Below are 23,284 nucleotides of genomic sequence, written 5' to 3' on the forward strand. Positions count from 1 at the left end.
GATAGAAGAGAGAGAGAGAGAGAGAGAGAGAAGAGAGAGAGAGAGAGAGAGAGAGAGAGAGAGAGAAGTACAGGTGCACGTGTGTGTGCGCGCACGCTCGTGGAAGTCAATAGACAACTTCAGGTGTCTCCGTAGGACCTGTCCATCTTGGTTTTGTTTGTTTGTTTGCTTGCTTGCTTGGGTTTTAGATACAGCACTCAGACCGCAGTGCTACCTGCTGCTCTATCTCCCAAGCCTTATCAAAAACATCCTCACGTTAGCATCTGACTTGGTTCATTTCTTCCTGTGACCTTCATGGTGTTCATTGTCATTTAACAGGGTTGGTGGTAGAGGTGAGTATGGAGAGATATGATGAGGTCGGTCCTGAGGGTGGCCCCTGAGAGGGCACTGTGGCTGTTAGCCTGGGATGCCGCTGTCACACTGTGGTGTAGCGGATGTTTAGCAGATCTGGCACCATGCTCCTGAATTTCCAATTCTCCAGAGCCATGTCAAATACACTTCTAATTTTTAGAGTTACCAAGTCTCAGTGGTTTGTTAGAGCACAGAATATCTTACAACAGTGGCATCGAGTACCTGTTAGCTTTAGCATTTCTGGCTTCCCAAGACCCCAGATTTAGTCTAACAACCTTAGCAAGTGTTGTAGATGCCCTGCCCGTTACAGTTCAAGGAAGGTTCCCACTCTTCCAACTGACCAGGCTTTTAAATATATGCTTAGTTTTTTAATTTATTTTATGTGTGTGTGTTTTGCATCATATGCATGCCTGCTGCCTGAGGAGGTCAGAAGAGGACATTGGATCCCCTGGAACTGAAGTTACAGATATTTGTGAGCCGCCATGTGGGTGCTGGGATTTGAACTGGGGTCCTCAAGTGGTGCTGTTAACCACTGAGTCATCTCTCTAGCCCCTAGCCAAGTGGTCTTTATTCTGAGTTGGCCCCCTCTGCCTGTTAGAGTTATGCTCACACCCCAGGAGACTCAGCTGCTGCATGGCTAGCCCCCTCCCCCACCCCGCAATAAGCAGAGAAGGTGTTTCCATGTTAGGCTTAAGTTCCATCTGCCCACAGTGCAGCTGGCGCTGGCTCAAGGCATCTGTTGCAGGCTTTCTTTTTATACACGGCTTACTTCCTCATTCTTCTGGTATTTTCCAGAAGCACCTCTGAAATAAGATGATTGGCACCTCAGAGAGCAAGCTGTCTCTGGTTCTTCCAAAAGCATACCAAGACACTGCCCATTGCCAGTGTCCTCTCAAGTGAGGGAAGCCACGCGTGTGGTCACAGGTGAAGAAAGCACGGAGGGGCTGCTTACTTGACTTTGGCGGCTTCCGATAGGTGCCGCAGCTCCGCAGGCATGTTTAGGATGTCAGGGAAGTGCTTCTCCAGGATCATGATCAGGTAATGAAGCAGAGAGATGTTCCTGTGGGTGACAGATGTGTCAGGAGAGGGGGTGATGAAACCAGACAGAGTGTGATGGGAGGAAAAACAAAGAAGGGGCTGGTGAGATGCTCAGCAGTTACGGGGCTTTCCGCTCTGCCAGAGGACCTGAGTTTGGTTCTGAGCATCCGCAAATGCTGCAACTTCAGTGCCAGGGGATCCAGTGTCCTCTGCTGGTCCCACAGGCAACTACACACACACACACACACACACACACACACACACCACACACCACATACACACACACCATACACACCACATACACACGCACCATACCACACCACACACACACACCACACCACACACCACATACACACACACCACACACACACCACACCACACCCCCCCCACACACCACCCCAAACTAAAATAATTCTTTACAATATTTTAAACATGGACAAGGAAGCTGGAATGGAGAGAGAGAGCAGAGGGTTAGAGGGGTGAAACAGGGCGGAGGAGCCCCCAGTTCTTACCTGTCAATACTGGACTTCGTGTCAGCAATCTTGTTGAGACTGGCTACCCGGAACCCGTAGGCACCCCCGCGCTGCCCCTTGTTCATGAAGTTACCGATGGCTAGGACCACCTCCAGCATCTGCTTCAGACGCTTGCTGAGGGTCAGCTCCCGGGAGGCCAGCAGGATGGCTGGGAGAAGAGAGACAGCTCAGGACGCTGCACAGACTGAGCCAGGACAGCAGGGCTCCTGGCCTACCAGGATGATCATGGAAGCGGCTACCTTTTCAACTCTTGGGTAGCAACTACCCGTTCTCTTCAGGACAACACTAGCCTACCTCAGAGTAGATCGCCTCTAGAATGATCGAAACTATCTCATCATACACACAGAGATTATTATCGTTTTTATGAATACATGCTTGGATATGGCAGTTTTATTTTTTCTAGACCTGACTAATCTTGTACTTCTTGGAGCTTTTATTATGGGATGTTTTGACACATTTTGAAATTCTGTATTGTATGTGTGTGTGTGTATGTTCACATGGGTGCACGTATGTATGTATTCATGTGCAGGTATGTGCAAGTATACGTGGAGGTCAGAGGTCAGTCTCAGGTACCATCCTCAGATGATGCCTTGGGTCTGAGATAGCTGGAAGAAGAGCAAACCACTTGGTGGACTCTGGCTTTGTGGATGGGAGATTCCTGAAGGTGCTTGTTATGAAAATAAAATGATGCCTTTGAGGCTTGGAAGATGATGCCCCATTGGGTGGAGCAGTCATTATGAAAGTAAGAGGACTCAAGTTCAAATCCTCAGAACCTACAAAAAATACAGGTATAACTATGTGTAGGGCTGTAACCCCAGTGCTGGAGAAAGAGGGGAGCCGCAGACAAGAGAATCCTGGCAGCTCCCTAGCCATCCAGTCTAGCCCAAGCAAGCTTCAGGTACAGAGGGAACGTCTCAAAAGCCAACATGGAGAGAGATGGACATCTGATGCCCTCCTCTGGCCTCTGAATGCATGTACATGGATGTGCACTGTACACACACATGTGCACATGCCAACTCACAACAAACACATATCACCTATAAAGGAAAACTCCAGGGCAAAAGTTTGCAGAAATTTTCAGTCAGATAAAAAATGTGGAGAAGATATTATAAAATGAGGAGAGGTGTCCACGTAGCCTTTAGATCACACATTCTATGAGCTAACACACCCTGTCGTGCATGCTTATTTAGGTTGTTCCCAGTGCATACACGCATGTGTCTGTGTGCATGTGCATGCATTTGTGTAGAAGCCAGAGACTGCCTTTCAGTGTGACTGCTTTGGGGTCACCCACACGCCTGTCGGTAATTACTCATTGGCTTCCAAGGGGGAACTTCAGTGGACTCGAACTTTGGTCGGTCACTGGGGCCTTAGAAAGTGGGAGGACAGACACTGTCTAGATCAACAGCCCCACCATCCCAGGGGCAGTGAAATTCTTAAGACGTAAGCAAAAAAAAAATCATAAAATCACTCAGCACATTATTCCATTTATAGAAAGCTGAAATTAGAAAAATTCATACAAACATCATGATAACTCTGAAGAAGAGAGAGGATGCTCACTTGGCAGGGTGATATTTCTAATGTCGGGAGAGGCATGTGAAGAAGGCTGGAGCCAGGCGGTAGTGGTGGTGCCTGCCTTTAGCCCCAGCACTGAAGAGGCAGGTGGATCTCTGAGGTCAAGGCCAGTCTGGTCTACAGAATGCATTTGAGGACTGTTAGGCTATGAAGAGAGACCCTGTCTCAAAGGGGACTGTGGCTTGGCTAAAGAAATGGCTCAGCCATGAAGGCTAAAGCTCACAACCAAAGGACAAGAAGGGACGCATGGCTTGGAAACATTCAGTTTCTTACCATGGCCAGGATGGGGATCACTCCCCAACTGTCCAGTGGGAACAGCTGTAATGATTTGTGGGCCCCTCTGTGTATTACCATATTTCAGCAAAAAGTTTATTTTCAAAAAGGCAAACAAAATAGGCAGAAGTGGCCCAATCTTTAATCCCAGCACTAGGGAGACAGAGGTAGCAGATCTCTGAGTTCAAAGCCAGTCTGGTCTACAAAGTGAGTACCAGGACAGTCAAGTCTATACAGAGAAATCTTGTCTTGGGGGGCGGGGGGGGGGGTTGAGGAAAGAAAGAAAAAGAAAAGAAAACTTCCTTGCAGAAGTCCTCAGTTACTTATATGACTAGGGAGAATTTTCTAAGGTTGGTGGGCTGTTTGAAAAATCTATAAAGGAATATCCTTTAAAAATGCTAAAAATGTTGGCAAAACAGAAAATGATCAGAGTTGAAAGGAAATCAGAGGCGATGAGAAATCTCCTGTCTGTGATGCTGGCATTTTGGAGCATCCATGAGAATAATATGTTCATGAATACATTCATAAGAATATTACATTTACAGTCACATTCATCCAGGCTATATTTAGTGAACCTACTGGTAATGAGAATTGGTAAATTTAGTATACTCAGCAATGAATGTATTCATAGGGAGATATATTCACAGCAAAACTGGGAAATTTGTCAAACTTGGCAAAATGCCCTGGGGCCCTGTCTGGGGGAGGGGAGGGTGGGTGTCAGCCCTGAGGTAACTTCACTGGAGCCCTGTCTGGGGGAGGGGAGGGTGGGTGTCAGCCCTGAGGTAACTTCACCTGGAGCCCTGTCTGGGGGGGGGAGGGTGGGTGTCAGCCCTGAAGTAATTTCACTGGAGCCCTGTCTGGGGGGGGGGGGTCAATGGCTCTACAGCCAGCTGAGGTAGCTTGATCTTAGCTATTTCAGGAGCACTTCGGGAAGAGCTAGAAAGGGGAATAAATATGGAGTCCAGTGCCAAACAGCCAAGCACACTGACAGGATCGTGTGTGTAGATGCCTTCAGACAACTCCCCAGCCTGGCTCGAAGCCCCTCAGGGACAGCAGCCACCCATAGTGGAGGGTATCTACAAATCCCAGCTATAGACTGTGGCATCCCCGCAGATGTTCTCGCCAGCATGTCTCTTTCTGTGTAGCTTGATACTAAAGAGAGGCTGCATGGAGCATTCTGGCTGAGCCGTAGAGCTTGGGTACATCTCCTTGGAGCACCTAACAATCTTCCCAGTGCCCAAGCCACTCCGCTTCCATGGTTCCAAATGGCCACTCACGTTTGCTCCACTGATCTAAGAGGCATAAATAGTCGAGCACCTACACCTTGGTCCCCAAAGTAGTTTGCAATAGGAAGAGAGTGGAGGTGAAAAAGCCTTGCCCGTCACGGGGGCAAGGACATACCCCAGATGGATAATCTGTTCTTTGTCACTGTCTGAAGGTCCCTTGTTGCATGTACCTATGTGCACAGACTGAACACCACTGCCTTTATCTCTCCAAACTCCTACTCCAGAAATCCCTACCTGCTCTCAGCATGCTCTCTGAACTAGGCATCTCAGAGAGTGTCCAGCAGGGGGCACCCATGCTCCGCTATGTCTCCAGCCTGGCACCCTGAGCATCCAAGATGGTTTCTTGTTCTTCCTGCAGTGTAAGTCTTCTCCTTACCCCCAAGTGAGCCCCCAACCAGTTTCTCCTGCATCTGCCTTGCTGGGTGCACATTTCTGCCCACCATCCTGCCCCCCATTCTTTCTCACAACTCCTTCGTCCTGTTTATCTGCCTCCCCCACAGGCAGCCCCAAGAATTTGCTCTCTGATTAGTGATGAAGGAAGGGACCAGTTAGGAGGGCAGCAAGCATCTACATGTCCTCAGAACTCCTCACAAGTCTCAGAAATGGCAATCTGGAGGAGGCCTGCATCACCCAGACTCTGTATCAAGCCGGATACGTCTAGGTTCTATGTGGTTGCCTTCTCTCTGATGAGCCCACACCTCAGCAAATACACCCAGTAGACTTTGTGAACTTGGTGCTTCTCAAATAGGAAATGGTGGTGAGTCTGCATGCCAGGTTCCAAGAAGAGTGCTGGCTCCATTCCTATTTCCTGGTCCTTCCTGTCCCAGGCTGGGACAGAAGTCAACAGCTGTCCCACACCAGGGAGTCAATGCTGAGGAAGAGGGGAACATCATATGGGTGGCACTTAAGCCAACATAAATGATGTGGGAGTGTCATCTACCTATCTGTTGCTTTCATTGGTTAATTAATAAAGAAACTGCTTGGCCTTTGATAGGCCAGCCCTTAGGTGGGTGGAGTAGACAGAACAGAATTCTGGGAGAAAGAAAGCAGATTCAGGCAGTCGCCATATCTCTCCTCTCCGAGATGGATGCAGGTTAAGAATATTCCCGGTAAGATAGCACCTTGTGGTGCTACACTCATTAGAAATGGTTTAATCAAGATGTGAGAGTTAGCCAGTAAGAGGCTAGAGCTAATGGGTCAAGCAGTGTTTAAAAGAACACTATTTGTGTGTTGTTATTTCGGGTATAAAGCTAGCCATGTGGGCGGCCGGGCACCGGGAACGCAGCCCGGCACTCTTCACTACACATAAACAAAAGCATTTCTCTATAATAATCATATTTCTAGTTGGTGGTGCATTCCCACAATCCCATCACTTGGAAGGTGGAGGCAAGGAGATTAGGAGTTCAAGACTAGCGTCAGTTACATAGTAAACTGGAGGCTAGCCTAGGCCATATGAAACCCTGCTGAAAATATAAATGTCATAGTTATTCTTAACTTGGGTATGTCTCTGGGGTCAGGGTAAGACAGAAATTTCCCTCTGCGCCACTAGTTAATCCCGAGTCTTGTCCCCACTCCAGGTGCTCACCACAGGCCCCAGCCCTACCTTCGACTTTGGGCTTGGCCTCTGCCAGCCGTTCCTGGAATTTCTTCTTGAAGAAGAGGGCCTGGAGTCGCTGCTGGTAGTGGTCAATCCTACGGACAGGGCAGGCTATGTCACAGGCGGACCCATGACTCCAAGACAGCTTTAGCCTCCTCTTAGGCCATCCTTCACTCCCCTTTCTTGGCAAAGCTGACCCCTGACCCCTGCTCCTCCTGCTACCCCGGTGCCCCACTGGCCTAGCTGGGCCCTGAGACTCCTCCCTCCTGCTGCACCCCGTGCCCATCTGACCTGCTCATTTCATAGAGGAAGCGGTCTGCGCGCGCCATCCGCTCAATCTCGTGCTTGTGCTCCTCGAGGAGGTCGATGTCGCTCTTCTCTGGGATGAACTTGAGGAGCTGTAAGGAGCAGGTGAGGTCAGGAGGGAAGCTGTTGAGCAGCGCACACAGTGTGAGGATGGAGATGCTCATGTGTTGCCTCTGCTCAATAGTGGGAGGGCCTGCTGCAGCAGGGGGATTAAGAGTTCAAGGACAGCCTGGGCTCCATTCCAATCTCAAGGCAAGCTTGAGCTACCTAGAGAGTTGAGGCCAATCTGCTATACACATCAGTTTTGAGGTCAGCCCGGCTACAGAGTGAGCTCAGGTCTTTTCTCTAAGTGTGCCATGTGGGTGCAGTGCCTGCAGTGACCAGATCTCCTGCAACTAGAGTCACCCAGCATTGTGTGGGTGCTGGGAACTAAACATCTGTAAGAACCGTCAGTGCTCTTAACCCCTGAGTCACCTCTCCAGTCTTGGTGCTACGGTTTGAAAGTGTCCCTCTGCAGTTCACATATGGAAACTTCCCCATTGCTAACATCAGGTAGTAGAGCCTGATGTCAAAGGGGTGGGGTGAGATGAGGTCGCAAGGGTGGGGCCCTAGTAGTGGCATTAGTGGCCTGATAAGAGAAGTTGAAGCTATAGCATCTTCTCTGTCTCCTCCCATGATGCCCTCTACCACGCTTTGATCTCTCACCAGGCGTCAAGTAGACACAGCACCTGCTCTTGGACTTTCCAGCCTCCAGAGCCATGAGCTAAGTAACTTGTACAGATTAACGGGTCTCGGGGATTTTGTCACAGTCCCAGTGCTTAATTTGCATGTGGCTTCTGCTCAGCATCACATCTAAGACTCAACCATGCTGTACATCACTAGACTGTCTGTATTTGCTGCTCAGTAGCGTTCCACTGAAGGGATGCACCACAGTGTGTCTGCCCACTGTCCTGTTGACGCTCAGGTGGGAGGTTTAGTGAGTTCAGTCAAGTTGCTATAGCTCAGCTTCTAAACTGTGGCTTTCGCCACTTTGTTTATCTGCAGCGCTCCTGACTGCAAACACATGCCATTTGTTCTCTGTCTGCCTGGAAGACACTGGGCGTGTTATCACCCAAGGGAAAAAAAAAATGTGTCTTTGGATCGACGCTGGCTCTTTTTCTTCTCCTTTCAGATTTCAAATTTATTCTAATTTGTGTGTGCGAGTGTTTTGTCTTTATGTATGTCTGTGTACTACCTGTGAGCCTGGTGCCCACAGAGGTGAAAAAAGGGAGCCACAGCCCCTGAAACTGGAGTTATGGGTGGCTGTGAGCTAGAACATGGATGCTAGGAAATGGACCTTTGTCTTCTGCAAGGGCATCTCTCTAGCTGCCCGGTTTCTCTGTTGAGATAGCCTCATGAAGCCCAGGCTGGCCTCACCACCACACTCAGTCTGGGGATGGCACCCAGGAAGCCATGCGTACTTTACAACAGCGTTCTTCATTTTAACAAAGTCCAGTCAGCTGCATGCCTGTTTGCCATTGCCAGGTCCTTAAAGGACACACTGATTAAAGTGGAAGGGAGCTGAGGAGGAAATGACCATTGAGACCTTGCAGGGGCCACAGACTTCTCTGGCGGTTTGTTCTAGAGGAGAGCCTAGTCCAGGGAAGTTTCTAGACAGCTCAGTGCTTCCAACTTCATGTCTACCCAAGGATTTCAGCCTTTCTGGTCTGGGGTAGAAAGTATGGCTGCCCAGGCTGGGCTCCTCTCACCCCCCAACGCTCCTCACCTGCTCCAGCATATCCTTAGCGAGGTCTTCTTGTTCATCCATCCTCAAGATGGCCTGCCGTATCTCCTCATTAGAAAGTTTCAACCTGTGACAAACACACTCTGAGCAGCATGGCCTGGCCCTCACCTCCTCTCCAGCTCCAGCCCAAACCCTCCCTCCTCCCTCCTCCCTCTTCCCTCCTCCCTCCTCCCTCCTCCACATAGCCTTCCCAGGCCAGTTTCATAATAGAGTCTGATATTAATAAAGAGGAAGTCCGACGCACTCCGTATGTCCAATAACAAGTGTTTTAGTTCTCATCAAAGCCTGAGTCCCCAATGTCTTGCTTGAGCTTTGTCAGAGCTGATGAGACACATGGGATTAAGATGGATGGGTAGAGGCATTCTGGCAGCCATTTTCCTCCCCCACCCCTCTCTCCAGCCTCAGACATCTTCAGCATCTCCATGGGAGGACAGAGTGGGGTGTCAGAACTCTGGGAGAAGTCTCGCTCTTGCGTCTCTGACAATGCCCAGTTCCCAGCCAGCTCCCATCAGCCTTCCAGGGACCCCTGTTCACCACCTACACCGTCCTCCACCCTCCCATGTTCACACCCACTGAGAACCCTAGGGAAGCAGCCCTCCTCCGCTACTCAGTGGCAGAAACTCAGGCCAGGGAACTTGTGGGAGGGCAGAGGGGGCAGATGTCCCAGAGGAGGCTGTAGGCGGCACTAAGAATAGAGCTTGGGGCGGTGCCCCGACCCTGCCTGGGGGAGGCCCCCACACAGAAGCCATGCTGTTAATACAGATACTGCTTGTTTGTTCCACAGCCCAGGGAAATGCTTGCAGACTGAGGTCATGCTGCTCCCAGGCCTCAGCTGAGTGGGCCCTCGTGGGCTTAGAGCAGCTCTGCTGACAGATGCTCACTGTCACTCCTGATACATCAGGAGCAACAAGGCCAGGCCAGTTACCTGACTGAAGAGCCCCATGCTACTACTCAACATGGGCCTGCAGGACAGAGTCTAGACTAGCATCCACTCCCCCCCCCCCCCCCCCCCCCCCCCCCCCCCCCCCCACTCCTCTGGGGAAGCAGAGAGGCCAGGCCAGCATCAGCACATCAGCACGGATCCTCTGCCACCTTCCCCAGGCCTGCAGCTCAACCATAATGTGCGTTGGTTTGCAATGCTCTGGATGAGCCCAGGTCTGGTGCGCGCTGGGCAGTCAGGCAAGCACTCTACCACAGAGTGATCCGAATCTCGGCCCCTTCACTACCCATTTTGGGCTTCTGCTTGGGGGCACCCATCTCTGCTACAGGTGAGCACTTACTTGGAGAGAAGAATAATACAGTTCTGGGCCCTCCGGCCATCAATGACCGACAGCTCTTTGAACTTTCGGGAGGCTAGGTAGATGTCCTCCGTGGAGCCCAGTTCTTTCTGCAAATGATGAGTAAAACAGGGAGCACTGAGGTAGGCACTCCCAGTCTCCTTGCCCACCTCCCTGATCCTCCCTTCTTTCGGTGTGGGGATTCCCCTGACCCAGTGGACAGAGAAAGAGAAGATGGGAGAGGCAGCCTGCTCACCACCAACTCTTATGAGAGATCTAGGGTAGTCTGGGCTAAGAAGGGTGGAGGATAGCAAAGCCCCCCCCCCAAGCTCAGCCTTTCTCAGAAAGCCAGGAAAGGAGCCATGCAAATGGAAGCTGTGATTGATCTCTGTGTCCTCAGGCAGTATGGTGTTGCCTCTCACACCCCCATCCCTACCCGGAGCCTCCTGAAACTTCTGAGGAGAAGCTGATCCCAGCCCCCATAAGGCCACAGTCTCTGACTCTGGAGACTTTTGGCCTATCTCAATATGCCAGGGCTGAAGGGTTTTACAAAGTCACATGGGAAAACAAAGGCAGAATCCATACTGAATTCACTTCTGGGATGCCAATAGGCAAAATCAATGCTCCCAAGCTTCCTCCTGCTGGACTTCCCTGGCCAGGGACTCAGAGCCTGTTAACACACAGCTATGACTCTAGGGGCTTTCCCAGAGCACATGTTCCGAGGCACACAACTCCAGGGCCTGCCTTCCAGGCACGCCGGTCTCTGTGGGGTTTCCCTCTGGAGTTGTGCAGCACCCGACATGTGTAGCCATGCCGGAAAGCCTTGCCTTGGGACTGGCAGGGGACACAAGAGCCCTAGAAGCATTCTCCGTTCCATTCGCCTCCGCGGCTGGCAGAGGTCTGCTTGGAGTCCCTCCATCTCTCACGTTTCCTCTCTCTCTCTGGGGACCCTCCTGCACGCCACCCTACATGGATGAGCAATAAAGGCTGAAGGCAGTGCAGGCAAGCCTGCTCTTATGGCCCCACTTCCTGGCAGCAGCCGGGGACAGTGGGAGAGAGACAGAAGGAAGGCCCAGAGCCCTGAGAGCAGCTCACCTGCTGACAGTCATGTTAGTTATTAGCTCCCAGGCAGGCAGCAGCCACAGCCACCAGAGGATTAAACATGCACAATGTTAGCCAACAGCCTGGGGACTCAGAAGCACCAAGACAAATGTGGGTGTCCTTGGTACCCATTCTGTCCACTGTGTCCCAGGAACAGGAAGCAGGAACCCAGAAATAGTCGTGGGCAGCAGCTCAAGGCAGGCATGCCCTTAGAGAAGCTGGGCAAGTAACCCCCAGGCAGCCCGCCAGTCTGGGACCAGGGGGGTGCCCAGTTGAACCACGTATTCCCCCAAATATGAGAACGGGGACCCCAAGCTTTGAGCACTAGTTCTTTTTTTGCCTCTGTTAGGAACCTGCTGAGAGGACAGAAAGTGCTCCTCCCCACCAGGTAAGTTCCTCTTCATCAGGACATGGACTTGAACCAGAAGTTTATGAAGTTCCTGATCTCCTGGGGCAGGAGAAGCCGGCAATCTTAAATTTGCCCCCTCCCTTGGCCTATCTGATGTCTAAGGGGACCGAGGAGCACAGCTTGTCCTGTGTCTTTCTTCCTGACACTGATGGACTGATGGAGTTGAAGCCACAAGCTCAGAGCCTACCTAGGACATAGAGGGGACTCGGGACCTTCTCTGCCACATGGCTCAAGGCCTTAAGGTACAGAGAGGTAGTAACAATGCCACAGAGACCCACATTTAAATCAAATCAATAATCGTTTGCTTTATCTGGAAAAGACAGGCCAGATGTCACCTCCACACCACTCCTTTGGCCAGGCCCCTTGAGACCTTGACCCTGACTGCCCTGGGAAGTGTCATCTCCAGGTATAGATTTGGCAGAAAGTAAAGTAGGTTGGATGCAGGCCTCAGTACCTAGCCACCAAACAGGGCTCCAGGCCCCTGGGTATACCAGAAGTCCTCGAGCCAGAGTCCTGGGCCAAGCAGAGATGAAGGAATGGATGTGTAAACCTTAGAACACACAGGGAAAGCAAGGGCCATAGAGCCCCTGAGCTGTTCATCACCAAGCAGACCTGGGGGAGGCCCCGAGGCATGACAGCTACACTCAAATTCCAGAGTTCCACTGTCTTCAGAGTTGCTTAGTATTGGAAGGTGCGGGCTGACCCTCGGAAGTCCCTACAAGTGCTTGTCATTTTAGACCAGCTTCTGACTGTAAGCCAACCCCTTCCATTCTCTGTGGACGAAGGATTGGATATGGATAGAGACTCAACAGAGCAGAGCCGGCCTTCAGGCCCAGCTCTAGTCTTGATTCCTGGAAGGGGCATGGAGCAGCGTCCATCACCTTCCCTACTGCCTTAGCATCTCTGAAGGTTGTGTGTGTGTGTGTGTGTGTGTGTGTGTGTGTGTGTACATATGTATGGGAATGCATGTGTGTAACTGGAAGTGTGCATGTACATGTGTGCCTATACGTGTGAGTGAGTATGTATGCCTGTGTGTGGGAGTGGGGGGCTGTGTGTGGGGTGTATGTGAGAGTGTGCATGTCTGTGTGAGTATGTGTGAATGTGTATGTGCCTGTATGTGTGGGTGAGTGTGTGTTCCTGTGTGTGTGACTGTGCACATGTGTGCCTGTGGGAGTGTGTGCATTGTATGAGTGTGTGTATAAGGAACGGTGGGAAAAGTGGGTTGAAAGCTGTGTCAGTCACTAGGTATAGTCTATAATTCTCAATCAAACAGAAGAGTGTTCAACAGAGGTCAAGTTCGAGGGTCTACTTCCATTAAGTCAAGAGTACCATTCCCTCCCTAGAAAAGGAGGTGCTGACCCCTCACTGGCCTGCTGATCCCTCACTGGCCTGTGCACTCTTGTTTATTTCTATGTCCTCGGCAGGAACATGGAATCTTATTACCAATAAAATCATTCTGCATACCTGTGAGGAAGGAAAATAAAGGAGAGACAGAGAGGAAAAGTGTGTGTGTGTGTGTGTGTGTGTGTGTGTGTGTGAGTGTGAAGATTGAAAGTAAAGATCCAAGAGACCAGAGGGTACAGTCTTACCTGGTGCCTCTGATAAGCAGAGAACATTTTTTCAAAGTCTTCCAGATCCAGAATTCGAAATACCTTCATGTCATCAATCTCATTCCACACGGTACCAGAGACACGCTCCTAAAAGTCAGGGTAAGAAGAACCCATGGTTGATCCCGCTTCTCCATGACAGAGAGGCCAATACTCCCCAACCCCACCTGTCCACAAAGGCAGACTGAAGGCACACATTACAAAGGCTAGGCTCTCATACTTCCAGAAAGGGGTTCAAGAGCACCCCCCTTTCTTCAACCTCCCACTTCTTCAATATTCTAGAAGACAACCTCCTCCTTCTTTCTCCTTTCCACGTGAGAACACACGAAAGTGTTTCAGAGACCACTGGAGTGACGGAGCACACAAATGAAAGGAGGGACCCCATGCTTCTTTCAGAAGGACATAACACTGCTCCAAGGGCACCGTGCGGGCCAGCTCTGACTGGAGTCCCTGGGAGCACTGCGGCTCGCACACGTGTGGGACTATCTGCGCCTGTGCGTAGAGTGCATGCCCCAGATCTGAGATGGGCATTTTCTTTCCCAGGATCTTGTTCTTACTTTCCCAGATTCCCAGAAAATGGACACATGTCAAAAGCTGGGACGTGCTGGCCCCATGTACTGACTTTGTGCAGATCAGCAACTTGGCTCAACTTCCTGTTGCTCAGAGCCAGGGAAGGTGTCCCCATCTTTTATGATTGCAATGGACCCATAAATTTACAGTTCCCAGCTTTCTCACTTGAGGCAGTGTCCCCGATTTTTGGACACTTGTGCTAGAGTCTACAGAAGGCCAGACTTCACCAGCAACCCTGTAACATCATGCTGATGGTCCAGAGGACAGGGTCATGGAGGACAAGCATGGACTAGAGGAGCACTTCTATCTGTGCGGCCCTTCCTCCAGATTCCTTGTCTCATCTGTAGCATTAGTCCATGGAACAACAATCTCCATCACCTGGTTTCATCTGTCCAAAGGCCTGTCAGGCAACCATCCTTGCACACTTTGTGACATCTCCTCCTTAGACTTGAGACACTACCTTTCCCTCATCTCTATTTTCTTAAACTCTGAAAAGGGGAGGCTAGGCCAGAGTCAAGAGGGAGGAGACATTCCTGTGGCCTTTCGAAGTCCAGGGACCCTCGTGTGGAATGCTGGGCTGGGAAACTCACAGCAGCAAGGGATATAGGCAGCTGGCCAAAGCCAACACAGACACATTCTTTTCATGGTAGAAACAACCACCGTGTGTGTGTGTGTGTGTGTGTGTGTGTGTACATCTAAGAGCATATGTAGGATAGAGGAAGGGGCTAGAGAAAGAAACTGGACTCCTGGAAAGGAAGATGTGGGGGACAGAAAGAGGATGAGATGGGGAACTGAGTCAGGAAGGCAGGGGAGCCCAGCTGAAGCAATGGGGGATCTGGGAACCTAGGGTCTTCTGTACAGGGGTAGGGGTGGGGAAGAGGAGACCCATAAGAATGAGTTTCCAGTCCTTTGTATTCTTTTGGAGCTAAGAGCAAGGATGGAGGGATGAAATAGTTGGGTATTTAACATGACAAACCAGTCATCTCAACAGTCACTGCCGTAAACATAGCCTGTTCCCCACATCTGCCAAGGATTTCAGTTCTTCATGGAAACATGGTGGGGTCTGGAGCTGAGAGAGGCAGAGCCCTTTCTCACAATCGTCAGACCATAATTTCCATCATATCACCCTGGCAAATCCATCTTGGATGATAATTCTCCAGTTTAATTTTTCCAACACTGACATCTCCAGCCTAGATTCCTGGGTCTTCTGACCCCAGGAGATAGCCGCAGAAGTCCCACATAGGCTTTTCCCAGGATCGTGCTTCACCATGGTTCCCCCACAGGGTACCGCCTTTGGGGCCCAACAGACCCACTGACTGACATTTCTGGCCCTGCTATTATGTGATCTGTGGGCAAATGGAAGGATATTATTTCAACCCTATAACCCAAATGGGAAACTGAGTCTCAGGGAAGTATAGTTGAACCTTGTAGACATGAGAATCATGGTGATATACTTAGAGAACACGTGTTTTCCGCTCTGTTCACATCAGAGTGCGCTCTAAATAGCATGCTGCCATTGCTCACAGCCATCCTCTGGAGGGCATTGTGGCGAACCTTTCCCATTTTACAGAGATACTTACATCATCTGCCCTGTGACAAATTTAAAAGCTTGGGATTAATTGTAGGCTCTCAAATATCACTCAGTGTGCTTCTGCCCCATGGATCTAGGAAGGGTACTCCACCCTCTCTGGGTCCCGAGGGAACTGTGTAGCCTGTGTTAACACTGGATCACAGAGAAAACCCCAAGCACAAAAATCAGCATCCCAACATCAGAGAAGCTGTTGTTGATCTCGCCTGTATTCCCTTCTTTTACTGTTGTTGTTTGTGTGATGTGTGTTCACGGGCATCTTTGTGCCATGGCATGTGCATGTGGAGGTCAGAGGTCAACTTTATAGAGTCAGCTGCCTTCTTCCACCTTTCTGGTGGTTTCTGGGGCTGAACTTACTCCAGGAGGCTTACACAGCAAGTTACCAGTCCTTGACTGTATCTTCTTAATGCCTGCCACATCCTACAATTTAGTACATTTCATGTGAGTGTATACATATGTGTGGGTGTGTGCAGGTGTATGTGGGTACATGTCTGTGCACATGTGTGTTCATGCAAATGTGTGTACTGTGCATATGTAGACCAGATCAGCTGCAGGTGTTGTTTCTCAGGGGCTGTTCACCTTCTTTATTGAGACAGGATTTCTCACATTCTGGAACTTAAGTAAGCTGAGCTGGCTGGCAGCCAAGCCTCAAAAATCCTCCTTTCACTACCTCGTCAGGGCTTGGATCAAGCACATGCTATCATGTCCAACTTTTCTCATTTTCTTTTTTTTTCATGCACATGCTAGGGATCGAACTCAGGTCCTTAGGCTTACATGACAAGTACTGTTCCAATTGATTTATCTAGCTAGTCCTTCACATCCATTAAAGTTATTTTTACATTTATTTATTTTGGGGGAGGCACACATGCCATGACACACATATTGAGGGAGGTTAGAAGTCAATTTCAGAGTCTGTTCTCTCCTTCCACCTTATGGGTTCCAGGGATCTGACTCAGGTTCTCAGGCCGAGCAGCAAGCATCTTTGTACACTGAATCATCTCATTGGCACCAAACTTGCTATATTAAAAAAATCAATTTATAAGCCGCAAGTACAGGAGCTGAAACATTTTAACCATATTAACAACTACCATGTGTTGCTCCCTACACAGACTCTGGCTTTAGGCTCTGGACTGTCTTTTGCCTGCTCCTGTGCTCTGGCCTGTGGCTTTCTCTCTGCCCATCAGAAATCTGCACGTGCACAAGACAGCTGCTACCTAGAGAAGGTCGGTGCTGTACACATCTAGCTGTGCGTGCTCTTACAGGTGGCTTGAATGCTTTAGCAACTCGTGAGATGGAGTGGGCTGTATCCACGTTTTGTGTTTCCACCCCGGCTGGGAAGCCCGTAGAAGGACCTTAGTGACCACACTGGACAATGAAACCAAGGTAACAGACCAGGGGGTGTGATTTCCATGGGTGGCACAGTTAGAGGCACATTAGAACTGGTTAGGGCTGAGCCATCTCTCAGCCCTTCTTCCAGATCTGTAAGCATTCAGGCTACGTATCCTAATCAGTCGAATCCAAAGCTCTCAGGAGGCAACACTATTTTCCCTTCATTGTCTCTGTCTCATTCTTTCAGTCAGGATCTCTCACTGAACCAGAAGTTTTTCACTCTGGTTAGGACAGCTTGCAAGCTCCTGGAATCCTCTTGTTTCTGTCCCCCAGTGCTGGGGTTAATGACATACACAGCCACAACTAGCTTTTAATGTGGATGATGGGGTTCAAACTCAGCTCCTCATACTTGCAGAGAAAGCATTCTTGTCCACAGAGTCATCTCCCTAGCCCCTCACGCTTGCTTCTCCATTGACTCTTGGCACACACCGGTTCATCGGCGAGTGGCTTTGACAGTAAGCACAAGGTCGGCACCAAACATTTCTCCCCAGTGTTGGTGCTCAGAGGGGACAGTAAGCATCTGACTCCAGCAAATCCATCATCAGTGCCCACTATGCCCACCCTAATGCCTGATCAAATAGAGAATCAAGGAGACTCGTGCAAAGTCCAGGGTGCAGGACACGGGCCTACCTGGTCAGTGCCTTAGCTACTTACCTCATTCAGCTTGACCCAGTTGAAGGACTTCAGTGGGTGTGAAGGCTGGGGAGTGCGCTTTTTCCTGAGTGGGGCATCATTGCTGGGGTAGGGATCCTGAGGCAGGGGCATGCCTGAGTTGAAGCAGGGTGGGGCACCTGGGGGGATAGGAGGCCCTCCAGGAGGAAGGGGTGGTGGGGGCGGGGGTGGGCAGCAGGCAAAGGGGAGAGGGGGTGGGGGTGGAGGCAGATCATTGGTTATTGTGGAGGAAGACAGGGTGAGTGGACCTCCAGGGGGAGGTGGAGAAGACACTGGGCCCACCTGTGGGAAGACAAAAAAAGGCAGGATGGTGTGCCCGTCAGTACTCAAGCTAACCAAGTCTCCACATTATCCCCATTTCATCCTCAATCCTTCATGTCCATTTAGACACCATTTTCCTCTATGTATTTTAATAGCCAACATACATGCACAGACAGACATGTACACACACAGACACACATGTGCACATGCACACACACAGATACAGACACACACATGTGCAAACACACACACACACATACTAAGCGACCAGAGTCACAACCATCAAATGAAACATTCAGACATGTGATGTGGGAGTGATTTCTTATTAATAAAGAAACTGCCTAGGCCCCTTGATAGGCCAACCCTTAGGTGGGTGGAGTAAACAGAACAGAATTCTGGGAGAAAGAAGCTTAGTCAGGGAGTCGCCATGGTTCTCCCACTCCAGACAGACGCAGGTTAAGATCCTCCCTGGTAAGCCACCTCGTGGGCTACACAGAATATTAAAAATGGGTTAGAACAATATGTAAGAGCTAGCCAATAAGAAACTGGAACTTATGGGCCAGGCAGTGTTTAAAAAAATACAGTTTCCATGTAATTATTTCGGGGCATAAGCCTGCCATGTGGGAGCCAGGGCTGCCGGAACGCAGCCCTGCCGCTCCTACAACAGACATGTGTATACAGCGGTGCAGGCTGCTCCATGCATGAGGACATCTAGCCGGGGCAGGAATTCTACCCGCACTCTCTTGTCTAAGATTCACATCTGAACAATGTCACCCCATTCTGAGAAGGGTCAGTTTTTTTCTAATCTGTTAACATAAAGGGCTCACCCATACAAACTGAAAAGCCACTTGGGTTGTGGCTCAAGGTCCCCTTTTCTTTTCTGCCTTATCTTGGGGTTCTTCTTCCCATACCTGCTCTGCCCACTCCCACCTGACACTCAGGGTGCTGACTGAACCACACAAATGGGAGGGAATAGTGCCCGCGTACGCGTACTGAGATATCATTGAGTTGGGCTACCAGTTCTGCCACTTGTCCCCTAGCGTGGCGCAGTTCCTGCGACTCCCGAGCCAGCTTGTCCTTCATCTTGTTCAGAGTCCTCATCATCTCCTCCTTCTCCAGCGTCTTTGTCTCACATTCCCGCTCCTTTCTCTCCAGCCGGCTCACGAGCTCCATGTGCTCTGCAGGCGGATGGACCACAGAGAAAGTGAGAGGAGAGGGGGAGCAGAAATGACTTTCTGGGGAAGGAGATGGGTCCCAGGCAGGGTGCAGCTAGTTTAGGCGGACCCTCTCACCCTTCCGGAACTTCTCGGCTTGGTCTCGCCACTGCTTCACCTCGTTCTCATTGATGAGCCTGTTGAGGAGCGGAAAGGACCACATGACTGACATTATCCCCCCTCTTTCTGGAAGACAAGCATCTCTCTTCCCCAGAGGAGAAACTGAACTCTGATCTGTCCAGTCACAGGCTTCTCACATGCTTCTCCAGGTCCCCATTCCTGCCCACTCTCGTTCACTGTCCTCATGGACCATGAGAACAGGAAGGACCCCGAATCATCTTCCAGTCCAACTTCCTGAGTGATTCTTGATGGGAATGAGAGGTAAGTACTAGAGAGAGGACCGAATGCAGGCTGCCTGCAGTACACGTGTGCGCATAGAAACACTCATATAGACACACTCACACATATGCACACACGCACACCTTTGTAAAGGTAGATCAGTACATCTAAGAGACAGAAATATCAGGACAGAACAGAGGAGCGATGGTGCCTAATTGCAAGCACATGTGTCATGGGGCAGCCTCATTCACAACAAACTCTTCTATCAGGTGTTAAAATCCCCCAGAGTCCAGAGTTCTGAGGGACTGAATCCCATCACGATAGCCCAGTATTCATTACATTTTTATGTTGTTTATTTATCGACTCCACGCCAGTGCCTGTGAAAATCAGAGAGGACAACTTTGAGGGTTTATTCTCTCCTTTGGCCATGCAGATTCCTGTGACTGAAGTCAGGTCGTTAGGCTTGGCAGCAAGCGTCTACACCTGCTGAACAATCTTGCTGGCTCATGGTGAGATTTCTTTGGAGGGGCCACTACTGCGGTCATTGGGGTGCTACATTCTTTACCATCCGAAGAAGTGGTTCCCTGGGCATGGACAGGAGGGGAGCAGGGAGACTGGGTTCTTCTTGGGGCCAGGCCAATGCAGATGGTAAAGAAGTGCTAATCAGCCTGACAGTGTGACTGTTCTGGGACCTGTTGGCGCCCTGGGAGTTTGCTGACACAGCCTGTGTGAGTTAAGCAGATGCCAGTTAGGGCCCTTGTGGTTGAACTGGGCTAATGCCATTTGTCTATGAAGCCCAGGGGCCCATTTCAAAGATAACTAGAAACATCACACTCTGGGCCAGTGTGCGCCGGCACGCCGGAGATGCAATAGTTAATGGGAGGACCCAAATCAGACGACCAGCCAGATGGAGGTAGGGAGCCTCTTGCATGTCCGTGTGTTACACTCTATAGGGAAAGGCTCTTAGCAAGGAACTCTAGAAGCCCTCAGTGTGAGAACCCGAGAGTGGGATGCCTATTATTACATAGCTCAATTAAGACCTTTCCCCTGCCTCCTTCCAGCCTCCTGTCCCCAGCTACACTGCGAAGAGTGACAGAAGCTTGTGTTAGCTAGTAGATCTGGGATACGGAAAGGCTCAGAGGAGAAATGGAACAGAGACAAGAAGAGAAAAACCCAGTCATACCACACACATGCACAAGTAAGCAGAGATATAACCCCCATTCCTATTCTGCCTCTGGGGCTCCCAGGAGAGACATTTAAGGCTGAATCAAGTCTCATGGTTCACACGTGGGAGCAGTCCTCCCGTTTGCTTAAAGTGATTTAGACTCCTGCAACCCAGGAACACAGAGGCTTCACTGGACCCCAGGAATCAGCATGTCTGCAGAGGAAACATTTCCCCACCAAATAACACAAAGAGTTTGCAGAAAACCAAACTAAAGCCACCTTGTGATTATTTTACTAGCTGTACTTGAGCCACAAGTCAGCTAGGGGTTGAACGAAATCAACACCTGATCATTTGTGCAAATAAAATGAGAATCATTTAAAATTTACTTTGCATTTGGCTTTGGAATGCAAAATCAGGAAGGCATTTGTCCCCGGAAGGACAGTTAGCTCAAGCACACATATCAAAGTTAAATAAAAATGTAAGTAAACTATCAGGGCATTAAGGCAGGTCTTAGTATTAGCTCACCAATGTAAGCATAAATGGTTTCTGTGTGTCCTCCTATACCCACACTCTGTGAAAGCTCTAGGGCCCTGACAACCTCATGCAATAGGGTTATGTTCAAATGGTCATGCCCCATGTCAGAGGCCAACAAACCTGTGAAGAGACAGCATTGGTATTTAGGTGTTTTGTACAGCAGGCACAGGGCTGTCACATGGTCCTGTGTTTGCTGATGTTTGTACCCCATGCACAGGGCTGTCACATGGTCCCGTGTTTGCTGGTGACATGTACCCCATGCACCGGGCTCTCACACAGTCCCGTGTTTGCTGGTGTTTGTACCCTATGCACCGGGCTCTCACACAGTCCCATGTTTGCTGGTGTTTGTACCCTATGCACAGGGCTGTCACACAGTCCCGTGTTTGCTGGTATCATGTATGTTGGTGCCATATATACCATGCATAGGGCTGTCACACAGTCCCATGTTTGTTGGCATGAAGCATAAGAACATGCTGTGGCAACAGCTCAAGACTCGGGTGTGATCCCCAGAACCTGCTTTCATAATGGGTGGGATGCACAGCTGTAACCCAACACAGGGAGGTAGAGATGGGCAGATCCCTGAGGCTCTCTAACTGGCTAGCCTCACCTAATTAGGGAGTCCTGAGCCAACAAGAGAACCCATTTCAACGAAGATGAACGATATACCCAGGGATATTGTTGGCTTCCACATGTGCATCCTACACATGCATGCATACGCATATGTACATGCACATACATGTATATACACATGACACATGCACACACACTCCAAAACAAAAATAAATAAATAAATAAATAAATAAATAAAGAAAAACAATTCTCAGCTCTAATTCTCAGCTCTAACTGGAAGACTGGACTGGCTCATGACCTACAGCTGACGGGCCAGTGTGCTCTTAGCCTCTCTAGCTAAGCCTTGCAGTGCACCATGGAGAAGAGAGAGCTGAGAGTGTAACACACACTCATACTGACCGGTATGGTCATCAGTGGGCTCATGACATGTGGTTATTCACATTTAAATGAGGCAAAATGAGGACTCTAGTGTCTCAGTTGACATATATGTCCAATACCCATGGGAAAAATAGTGACAGCTGCCAGGGTTTATCTTGTCTTCCTGCCAGGACCTAGAGTCATCAAAGAGGCAAACATCTGGGCACAGCTGTCAGGAATTTCCTAGGAAAGAAAACCCAGCAGTACCATTCCATGGGCTAGGGAGTGGGTACGCAGAGGAGAGGGGACCCACCAGTACCTTCCTTCCTTCCTTCCTTCCTTCCTTCCTTCCTTCCTTCCTTCCTTACTTCCTTCCTTCCTTCCTTCCTCCCACCCTCACCCCTCCTTTCCTTCTTCTCTCCCTCCCTCCTTCCTTTCCTTCCTTCCTCTGCTTTGCACAAGTGTTTTGCTACACAAAGAAGAAAAGCAACTGACCCAGATGCCACACTGGCCAGGGCCCCCTCATACTGTGGAGCAGTTTCTGAAGTCTCACAGGGATTGGAGAGGGAGCTGAAGTTTTGCTAGGAGAGCCTGGAGGTAGAGAATTGGAGCTGGGTCGGAGGCCAGCTGTAACTCACATGTTGACGATGTTCTTGACATTGAAGTTTTCCAGTGGGGCCAGGTCAGGATCCATGCCCCGCTCATCCTGAAGCACAATCTGCTGAAGGATTCGGTCCAGGAGCTGCCACTGCTGGAAGTAGCCACCATTCCGCTTGTCTGAGGGGTAGAAGGCACTGTATCTGTTCGAAGCCCTGGAGCCCCTGGAGCCCTTGTTCTTTCATGATTGCCGAGGCTCAGGCCAACAAGGCAAGCCTCCCCCTCTCAGGAAGCTCCTGTCTAATGGAAGAGGCAGCACTGCTACCAATCACGGAAACTCTCGACCCAGTGGGCTCCTCATCATCTGCAGAGGCCTTCATGACCTGGTTAGCCCTAACATTTCCCTACAGTGCGAAATACTTCTTTCCTATCAGACCCTGGGCATACTGGGCCCTGGGCATGTGAATGGTCTTTTCTACTGTCTATAAAAAGCACATGTTTGAAAATATTACATGGCACGCGCCGGCAGACGGAGCTGGGAGGCGCAGGCAAGCAACGACGGCTGCCGCCGAGACTGGAGGGGACCAGCGCGGCGGCAGAGGTCGCAGGCGGCAGGGACCAGCGCGCAACACCGAGAGCAGATCGCCCCACTACAATTAAATCAAAGAGGTAGGCCTTTGGTTGGCGAGGGCCCTGGCAAACGGGGAGCCGGGACCGGTTCCGGAAAACCCTTCTTAGGGGTGAGAGGGTTCTTGGCCCCCAGCAGGAGCCAGGAAACAGAGCGAGGGCAATTAGTAAGAGAAGCCTCTGGCCAGCAGAGAAACCTGATCTGATTTTAAAAGACCAATTAGATAGCATTGAAAGGAGGAGATGGGCAGGCGCCAAGGCAGAACAT

General features: G+C 50.2%; 1 protein-coding gene across 1 annotated transcript in view; it reads right to left on the reverse strand.

Moving 5' to 3' along the window:
- Daam2 (dishevelled associated activator of morphogenesis 2) overlaps positions 1-23,284 on the reverse strand; it is a 117,985-nt gene that overhangs the window by 6,114 nt on the left and 88,587 nt on the right. The window contains 11 exon segments of the mRNA XM_050165066.1: positions 1,304-1,411; positions 1,902-2,070; positions 6,657-6,745; positions 6,942-7,048; positions 8,722-8,806; positions 10,020-10,126; positions 13,116-13,223; positions 17,335-17,634; positions 18,601-18,791; positions 18,906-18,964; positions 22,431-22,569. Coding sequence (XP_050021023.1) covers positions 1,304-1,411; positions 1,902-2,070; positions 6,657-6,745; positions 6,942-7,048; positions 8,722-8,806; positions 10,020-10,126; positions 13,116-13,223; positions 17,335-17,634; positions 18,601-18,791; positions 18,906-18,964; positions 22,431-22,569 — 1,462 coding nt within the window.

Source organism: Alexandromys fortis, unplaced genomic scaffold (genome assembly GCF_014885135.2).
Source record: "Alexandromys fortis isolate MF-2015 unplaced genomic scaffold, M_Fortis_MF-2015_v1.1 scaffold_121, whole genome shotgun sequence".
Taxonomy (NCBI): Eukaryota; Metazoa; Chordata; class Mammalia; order Rodentia; family Cricetidae; genus Alexandromys; species Alexandromys fortis.